The sequence below is a fragment of the Notolepis coatsorum genome (genome assembly GCF_963971535.1).
Source record: "Notolepis coatsorum genome assembly, chromosome: 19".
NCBI classification, from domain to species: domain Eukaryota; kingdom Metazoa; phylum Chordata; class Actinopteri; order Aulopiformes; family Paralepididae; genus Notolepis; species Notolepis coatsorum.
In genome coordinates this window covers 87,280,844-87,290,758 of record NC_140183.1, presented here as the reverse complement: position 1 = coordinate 87,290,758, position 9,915 = coordinate 87,280,844, and the positions used below count along the sequence as shown (strand labels likewise).

At 46.9% G+C, this 9,915-nt stretch overlaps 1 protein-coding gene across 1 annotated transcript; it reads right to left on the bottom strand.

Annotated features, from left to right (window-relative positions):
* Positions 1-448: 448 nt before the first annotated feature.
* Positions 449-4,961, bottom strand: LOC311245946 (glyceraldehyde-3-phosphate dehydrogenase). The gene is made up of 12 exons (XM_084335974.1): positions 4,876-4,961; positions 3,790-3,837; positions 3,450-3,549; positions 2,944-3,050; positions 2,736-2,826; positions 2,442-2,557; positions 2,015-2,096; positions 1,731-1,882; positions 1,404-1,482; positions 1,140-1,223; positions 920-1,017; positions 449-812 (listed from the first exon to the last, which is right to left on the bottom strand). The coding sequence occupies exons 2-12, from the start codon at positions 3,810-3,812 to the stop codon at positions 743-745; spliced, it is 1,002 nt and encodes a 333-aa protein (XP_084192100.1). The 5' UTR covers positions 3,813-3,837; positions 4,876-4,961; the 3' UTR covers positions 449-742.
* Between the last annotated feature and the right edge of the window lie 4,954 nt (positions 4,962-9,915).

The window sequence follows — 9,915 nt, the reverse complement described above, 5'->3', positions numbered from 1 at the left end:
GTGTTTGAAGAGAAGCTATACTGCAATCACAGGTTTAATGGAGTTAATCATTCAATTGATGCCCTCATGTCAATATCACCAATGGATACAAATCATCAAGGCCCAGAATTGAGAATAGTCAGGTTAGCCATGCTACATTACACTGGACCAGGTAATGAACTGGACTACAAGAGGGTACAAGGGGAACAGAAAACCACACTGTGCTGGTGTGAGACCCAGTTAAAAAAATTCTGGCAAAAACAAAAAGGGTGGAGTAGGTGAGGGGCAAGATTCCACATGTCTAGTCAATGTCAGTTACACTGAAAGCCAGAGCAGCTCATCTTCAATCCATGGCCATTAATCATTCTAATCTGGCCAGTATGTATCTCCTCCTCCCCCCCCCGGTATTGTTTGTATTTACATGTTGTATAGTTTTTCCTTTCCAAAGACAAAAAGAAAAGAGGCAATATATCTCACAAACGGGACTTTATTCCACAACTGAATGCAGCACCTCAGCACTGCAAACAGAAAGATCTTCACACCTTCAGAACAGGGACTTTATAATACAAAAATAAATTGGACATCAATTTAAAAAGCATTTTCTTTTTGCTGTGGAATCTTCCTCAGGCATTGGGGCAGCTAATGAAATCGGACAGAGTTCTAGATAACACATCTTTTTAAAATGTAAATATTAAAACTCTGGAATTGAGAGAATGTGGGTCATGTGACATAGTGCAGTTGGTTGGTTGGTTGGTTGCTTGCTTTACTCCTTGGTAGCCATGTGTGCCATCAGGTCACAGACACGGTTGCTGTAGGCGAACTCGTTGTCGTACCTAGGGAGGAGCAAGAAAGGCGCGGTCACAAAAAGATCAAAGCTTAATGTGCAAATATGTGATCAAAGGCATATGTATATATGAGAGTGTGGTGGTTGAGGACGCACCATGCGACCAGCTTGACGAAGTGGTCGTTGAGGGCAATGCCAGCGCCAGCATCAAAGATGGAGGAGCGGATGTCGCCGTTGAAGTCTGTGGACACCACCTGGGCAGGAGAGAGAGAATAATTTATGTTGTACTCCATGACACTTTGTGATATCACCCGTTGGTTATGATGACCGTCAGTCCGTCACCGCTGTTAAAAGACAAAGACGGTCTCACACGTACCTGGTCCTCTGTGTATCCCAGAATTCCCTTCATGGCTCCCTCACTGGCAGCCTTGACCACCTTCTTGATTTCCTCGTATGGGGCCTGGGGGGGGGGGGGGGGGGGGAGGAAGAAAGGATGCGGGTTGATATCAATACTCCTGTCTGAAGAACCAGACTTTAGAAGCCTCTGGTCATAAAAATGACATTTAGAAAAAAAATTATAAAAGAAAATGCAGTCAAGCAAATGTTGTGAGCTAGTAGTATGGCAGGACAGGTGACTCACGGGCTTCTCCAGACGCACGGTCAGGTCAACCACTGACACGTTGGGGGTGGGGACACGGAAAGCCATGCCGGTCAGCTTGCTGTGTAAAACAAGACAGTGATATGAATATTTGGTAATCAGAAAGCATACAGTACAACAACAAGTCTCTTGTGCAATAGGCATTTCAGAGTTAGCCATATGAAAATTAACTATAGTAAAATAGTCAACAAGTACAATATAGAATAACATTCTATAGAGTGTACAAAAAAGAAAAAAACAGGAATACTTTAGGTTTGTCTATATTGCATTTTCGTATGGGTACTGGCAGTGTTTGGACTCTGTACTGACCCATTGAGCTCAGGGATGACCTTGCTCACAGCCTTGGCAGCGCCAGTAGAGGCGGGGATGATGTTCTGGCTGGCACCGCGGCCGTCCCTCCACAGCTTTCCAGAGGGACCATCCACGGTCTTCTGGGTGGCGGTGATGGCATGAACTGTGCTCTGATGGACAAGGAGCACAAGTCAGTTTATGTTTTGGGACGATTTATGTTACATCTCTGAACGATTGTTCCTAGATGAGTCTATTATATATATATATATATATTTATTATTATAAAATGTTTTAAGACTTACCATCAGACCCTCAATAATGCCAAAGTTGTCATTGATGACCTTGGCCAGGGGAGCCAGGCAGTTGGTTGTGCAAGAAGCATTGCTGTGTAACGGAGTAAAGGAACAGTGTCAAATCACAGTAGGGCTGCTCCAAAATGGAACGTACATAGGATGGTATGGCTGCTTGTTTTGTGTGAAATATGGGTTGATCAAAGGAAAAGCTTTGTACACATTCTATAGAATTGACTATATTGACACGGTGGTCATTTTGCTCTTATGTCATGCTCAGGTTGGGATCCTTTCAAAAGAAACCCACCCATGTGCATGACATAAGAGCAAAATAGCCTCTGTGAATATGATCAATAGACAGACTGGTATTGAAATGCTAAGTGTGAATAACCTGGATGATGATCATGTAGATTTCTTGAGTTCTTTTGTTAAAACTTACCTGACAACCTTGAGGGAATTCTCATACTTCTCGTGGTTGACACCCATGACAAACATGGGGGCATCAGCGCTGGGAGCGGAGATGATGACCCTCTTGGCACCACCCTTCAAGTGAGCCTGGAGGAGGTGGGAGGGGGTCAGAGGTCACACCAAAGAGCCAAGTTACATCGAAAGCACATTTTGAGACACGTGCCTCCCAATGAATCGATTTTTCAAATTGCCAACAATGTACACATTAGCAGAGCAAAATTAAGGTATATTCTCAAGAGGTGCACAGAGGAGGGAGTACACGTACAGATGCCTTCTCGATGGTGGTGAACACACCAGTGGACTCAACCACATAGTCGGCACCAGCCTCGCCCCACTTGATGTTGGCGGGGTCCCTCCTGAGAGCGAAAGAGCAAAATATATTGTTGAGAATATAGTCATGCTGGCTTGATTTTTATTTCTCCAAATTAAAACGCATGTATAGTTAATAATAAAAAGGGGCCTGGTGAACTCACTCGTGGTACACATGGATTTTGTGTCCATCGACGGACAGCATGTTGCCATCAACCTTGACCTCATGGTGGAAACGGCCGTGGGTAGAGTCATACTTGAACATGTAGACCTATGGGAGAGGATGATGAGGAGGAGAGGAGCGCTGGTTAGTTAGCCCCAGGATACTGCCCAGTCTGGAAGCAGCAATACAACCAGAGACTAGTCGATGAATCAGGAGCAAAAGCAAAAACGTTGACTGCTTAAAACCTCCCATTATAGATTATATATAGTCGATAAGTCAGTTGACTTTTTACAATTACAAATCGACAATTAACATTTCTTTTACACTTATTACTGTATAATTTAGAATGTATATCCCAGACTGTATTTTTATTTGTGATTTTTGACTACCTAAATGTTTATTGTGAGCGATCTTAGGCTCACTATTTAGAACTAATTCTACTCAGCGTGACATACTGAAAGCCTCCAGTGAGACTGCATATATAATCCCAGAGCCATCCCTACTCACCATGTACTCCAGATCAATGAAGGGATCATTGATAGCCACAATCTCCACCTTCTTGCCCTGGAAAGCAGCACGGGTCACCAGACGACCGATACGGCCAAATCTGTGAGGAGAAGAACAGAACATCCACTCAGGCTGTGCGTTTTGAGACTGCCTGGCCACTAGATGGCAGTAAGAGTGCCTGGCCACTAGATGGCAGTAAGAGTGCTTGCACTCACTATATCCTGATATCAATTCTTGTCAGGTCAACGTTATAAACACACACAGCCGCCTACATTACATATGAATGAGGTCTCCGATTTAGTGTTTCTGTAAATTGAGGAAGGTGAAATGTTCTTCTTACCCATTGATACCAACTTTAACCATGTTGCCTGAGTTAGTCTTAAGTCCTCTGGAGGGAGAAGGAAGAGAAGATGTTATCAGTCACATATGAATTTGCTAACATTGGTGCAGCATATTGCTTTGCGCACATAACGAAATGAGCACAAGCACGAAGAACTTGCTTAATGATTCCACTGATAGGCTATGAATGAATTAATTAATGGTCGTGGTCGTATATGGTCGTGGTCGTGATGGGAATGAAAGTACAGCAATATAATGATATTCCAATTACAAATCTGTGAATGAAACTCACTCCGTGGAGCTTATCGGTCTTGCGGGACATTCAGCAAGAAGTGAAATGTGCGCATGTCAAACCTAACATTCTGCAATCGGTTAATAAAATGTTCAATCAATCACCCTAAATTAAAATATACTGAAGCATTTTTAAGCAACCGTTAATCCATCTGGTCATGATTGTTATAAGATTATGTCTGTTCCTTTAAGAGGGAGGCACCCACGCATACAGGTCAGCTACGCAAGGAGCGAATATGTGATGACTGATGAGACAGACTGTGTACACAGGAAGAACAGCAGAAGCAGGTAGCTTGTTGTGAGATATGTAACGTTAGTCAACAGCATGATATGAAGAATACAATGGAAATAAATGCACAGTCCTGAAGATAACTGTTTCCAGTGGTTTATTGTCACCACCACACATCAAGAGGGATTTACCCCGAAGTCCGGACAGTACGTTAAAACAGTACGTGACTGTACATGACCACTTCGGCCCTAGAGTGAAGATAACACTCTCCTGTACTCTTACTAAGGTTCGAGTTAACACAGAAAAAGGTAACATGATGAAGATACTAATTTGGTAAAGAAAAAGTTCTTAACTGCAGCGTATCGCCGCACGAATCTGTATGAGACTTTAAACAAAACGAAATAAAAACTAAAGCCATGCCAAATAATCCAAACTTTCAAGTAATAAATTGTTGAGGCAACTGCAGTCATATTCTCCAAGTAGCCTACTTGTCTTGTCTACAGTGTTTTCTATCATCACGAAACATTGCAATTGGATTTTTGGAAAGTAAATTATTTAGTCAATTACCGTTTGTGAGATGATCAGCCTGTCTTGACTCCGGGTGTGAGTAGAGACACGAAAGGTGCGAGTATTTATTAACGTCCACCAGTTCGGCCACGCCCCTTTCATGGGCACTGTTCCTCGCCCCGCCCCCTCTGAATGCCAAGCAAAAGGTCGCCAGGCAAAGGTTGATGCTAGATCGCACGGGGTCATCTGATTTGATTGGCGGTCGTCATACCTAACTCTGACCCTAACCTTAACCACCCCCACTACCTAAAAAAAAAATTTAAACATTTTCTTCCGGGTTGTGGGATCTATCATCTACCTCAGGCAAAAGTGACAGGAAGTTGAGTTCATGTAAATATGAGCAAGAATGAAAATGTTATTGCTTCAGTGTGATCCTTTTCCACCTTGTTTCTTGTTGACAGTGCATGGCAGTGGGGTGTGTTTCTGAGATTTCAGTCATCAGTGCCTTTACATTTTGGCCTATAGATTAGGACAGTCCTCATGACCTCAGATAACATAGGGGATTGAAAAGGTCATTTAAAGACAGATCTTTAAATGACCTTCTCTGCATCTTGGAGAGACACACAGGGATCTGTCTTCCTGACTGTGTGACATTTACTGTTCAAAGACTACGACCCTTCACTTTCAACCTCTCTCTTTCTCTTGCTCCATCTCTCTCTCCCATCCTCTCACCCCATCTTCCAGCGCTTCACCCAGATAGGGTGTGAGGTGGGTGAGGTTAGAGTTGATGGTTCAAGTTTCAAGTTTTATGTTTATTAGAAAACATCATGACATCCCAGGATGAATTTAGATGTTTTTTTTTATTTTTACAAGTTACAGTACAAATACCCAAAATATAATTATAAGTGAGTGTTGCAGTTTGTGTTTGGATGATCACTATAAGCATAGCTTGAATGCTCTTGGCAGAAAATACTGCTAATTGTCTTTTTGCGTGACTTGTCAGCTGTGTGTACAGGCTTGTAGTTCTCAGCCCATATTGGCTTTGTGGTGTCTTTTAAAGCATCAAGTAGCGGGTCAGGGGGTCAACAGCGGTGTGAATTCTCTGCAAGTGGCTTTGTCTCTCTGTGCCGCCAGACTGGGGAACGCACCACTTGGTGGGCCTGTGATACAGGTCTTCAATTAGGTTCTTGGGAGGTCCTGCCTATACGAGGGCGAGGCAGACCCAACAACAGGTCTGATGAAGCTCACATAAAGTTAAGACAGGACCTCAGGACGGAAGCCCGGCTCACTAGGCCACATTCAGGTCATTTGTTTGTTTGTTTTGTTTATTTACACATATAAAAACAATTACATACATGTAATCCACAAAGATGTGGAGGAGAATTGCCTAAAAACCCTCTAGGGGCTTGTATGTGGCATTATCCAAGAAGCAAGATTATACTGAGATTACATCAATATACAATTTTTTAAAATCCCCCCCAACCACCAACCCCCCCCCCCCCCCCCCCCCCCCCCCCCACCCCCCAAGGAACATTCATTCATAATACATAAGACATACAAGCAGGGCTACAGATAGACACTGAAGTAGGCACTTATGCCATACGGCTTCAAGTTTAGAGAAAATAAAGTAAAGAAACTACAAATAATGACGGGAAGAAAGGGTTGGGCTCTTTTTTTTATCCTCTTTTTCTCCGCCTGATTTTCTCTATTTTTCTCCCCATCCCAGTTTTTAGTCGTTATGTCAATTCCTCCCCTCCCCTACCTGGTTGTTGTGCGCATGTTCCTCCTACTGGTCGGTACAAGGGAACCCTGGAGTCCACCACATGCTTCCTCCGACACATGTGGAGACAGCCAGCGGCTCTCTTCTCACCTGGCAGCGAGGGCTCTCATTGGTGAAGCGTAACGCGTGGGAGGTCACGCTGCCTTCACCACTTCCTGCCTTTCGCTGAGCAGGCGCCCAGACCTGACCTGTAGGCGTCGCTGTCCACAACGCCAGATTACCACCCTCGACTTCCCTCCCGCTAACTCAGCCAAACGAGTTAGTATGACGACCGGCCCAAGCCGCAGGGCAATGCTGACTCCGGGAGTCGAGACCGCAGCCTCTTGCATTGGTGACGAGCGCAATCTCTGCTACGCCACCCGACCGCCAGGGTTGGGCTCTTTTGACCGTGTAGTTGACAAGGGCCTCCTGTGAGAGACCGGAAAATAGCTGCACCCCAAGGAGTTGGAAGGTGTGCAGTCGCTCCGCATGCTGGTGCACTCGCTCCGCATCCTGGTGCACTCGCTCCGCATCCTGGTGCACTCGCTCCGCATCCTGGTGCACTCGCTCCGCATCCTGGTGCACTCGCTCCGCATCCTGGTGCACTCGCTCCGCATCCTGGTGCACTCGCTCTGCATCCTGGTGCACTCGCTCTCGCTCTGCATCCTGGTGCACTCGCTCTGCATCCTGGTGCACTCGCTCCGCATCCTGGTGCACTCGCTCCGCATCCTGGTGCACTCGCTCCGCATGCTGGTGCACTCGCTCCGCATGCTGGTGCACTCGCTCCGCATCCTGGTGCACTCGCTCCGCATGCTGGTGCACTCGCTCCGCATGCTGGTGCACTCGCTCTGCATCCTGGTGCACTCGCTCTGCATGCTGGTGCACTCGCTCTGCATCCTGGTGCACTCGCTCCGCATCCTGGTGCACTCGCTCCGCATGCTGGTGAACTCGCTCTGCATCCTGGTGCACTCGCTCCACATCCTGGTGCACTCGCTCCACATGCTGGCTGTCCGCAACAATGGGTCCTACTAATAATCACCATAAATTACCACAAAGAACCACAAAGTACCCCAAAGTGCCCCCAAATATACCCTAAAATATCCCAAAGTACCACAAAATACCCCAAAGTGCCTGTAAATATACCACAAAGTACCCCCAAATATAGACTAAAATACCACAAAAGTATCACAAAATACCACAAAGTACCACAAAGAACCACAAAGTACCACAAAGAACCACAAAGTACCCCAAAGAACCACAAAGTACCCCAAAGTATACCACAAAAGACCCCAAAGTGCCCCAAAAGACCCCAAACCTTTTAAGAGAGAGCCTGGTGTAGACAGTAGCGCTGCTGGCTCTCCGGCTAGTGACGTCACTGGCGCGCCGGCTGTTGTGGAGGGGGGGGGGGGCAACCGCGGGGGGGCGGGGACGCTCTCTCGTTGTCGGAACACAGTGTGAGAAGAGCATTTATGCAGGTGAACACCAGGAAGCGTCTACCTTAATGATAAGCAAGCAGTGCAAAAATGCGGAAGCATTCGTCACCGCACGCCACTACGGTAAAGCGCCTTTCTTTTCAGGCCCGCTTTGGGAGCTGTCGCGCGGAAATAGGCTGTCTATTGCCATTCTCTTTGACAAACTCTAACCTTAACCAGCTCCTTAACAGCGCCTAAACTTAACCGTTCTAACCTTAACCAACTCCGAAACAATGCCTAACCTTAACCTTAACCTTAACCATGCCTAACCTTAACCATAGAAATTATATTGCCATTCTCTTTGACAAACTCTAACCTTAACCAGCTCCTTAACAGCGCCTAAACTTAACCGTTCTAACCTTAACCAACTCCGAAACAATGCCTAACCTTAACCTTAACCTTAACCATGCCTAACCTTAACCGGCGAAAGAATACACGTTAAAAAAAAAAATCACGTTAAAAATAAAATATTCGATGGGATTCAAACTCGCCAGCAAACGAGCCATAGGATCCACAGCCATGTAGTCTTGCCAATTGAGCTATTTCTAGATACTGAATAAGGGGCGGTGACTTATATATATTGAGCTCCGCTCGTGTCGAACCAAGGCGGGATCTCATGCGCATGCGCATGCACGCACCTGAGCGAGCACGCCGCCGCCGGTGCACGCACGGGCGCTGGGCGGCGGAAAATGAAAGGCGCATTACCGCACGCCACTACGGTAGAATGCTTCCGCATTCTTGCACTGCTTGCTTATCATTAAGGAAAAGGCCACCAGGAAGGCTGCTGGCCCAGATGGCATAACAGGACGCATACTCAAGTCCTGTGCCAACCAGCTGGCCCCAGTGTTCACCGCCATATTTAATCAATCCCTGGCGGAGTCAGTGGTCCCTGCCTGCTTCAAGATGTCTACCATCATCCCTGTACCGAAGAAACCCTCCCCAACATGTCCAAATGACTACAGACCGGTGGCACTCACCTCTGTGGTCATGAAATGTTTCGAGAGGCTGGTCAAGGACCACATTTGTGCCTCCCTCCCCAGTGATATGGACCCTATGCAATTTGCATACAGGACAAACAGGTCCACCGACGACGCGGTCTCCCAGGTACTGCACAGCACCCTCTCGCACCTTGACCGTCAGAAGGGGGGCTATGTGAGACTGTTGTTCATTGACTACAGCTCAGCGTTCAACACCATAGTCACCACCAGACTGGTGGACAAGCTGATCGAGCTAGGTCTGAGCTCCGCCCTGAGCGCCTGGGTACTGGACTTTCTGAGCGAAAGACCCCAGGCGGTCAGGGTGGGGGGTCAGACCTCCAACACCATCACCCTGAGCATCGGGTCCCCCCAGGGCTGTGTTGTGAGCCCCCTGCTGTACTCACTCTACACACACGATTGTGTGGCCAAGTTCAGCTCCAACTCCATAGTGAAGTTCGCAGACGACACGGTGGTGGTGGGGCTGATCTCGGACAACGACGAGAAGGCCTACCGGGAGGAGGTTGAGGTACTGGAACGCTGGTGCCAGGACAACAGCCTGCTCCTGAACATTGGTAAAACCAAGGAGCTGATCGTGGATTATAGGAGAGGACAGCAGGAGACGCACACACCACTGATGATTAACGGGGCTACCGTGGACAGGGTGAGCAGCTTTAAGTACCTGGGGGTCCACATCTCAGAGGACCTGACATGGTCAACACACATAGACACAGTAGTAAAGAAGGCGAAACAGCGCCTCTACCACCTGAGACAGTTAAGGAAGTTCAGAGTATCGGGGAAGATACTCCAGTCCTTCTACTCAGGAGCTGTAGAGAGCATCCTGACCGGAAACATCACTGCCTGGTATGGAAACAGCACGGCACAGGACAAGAAG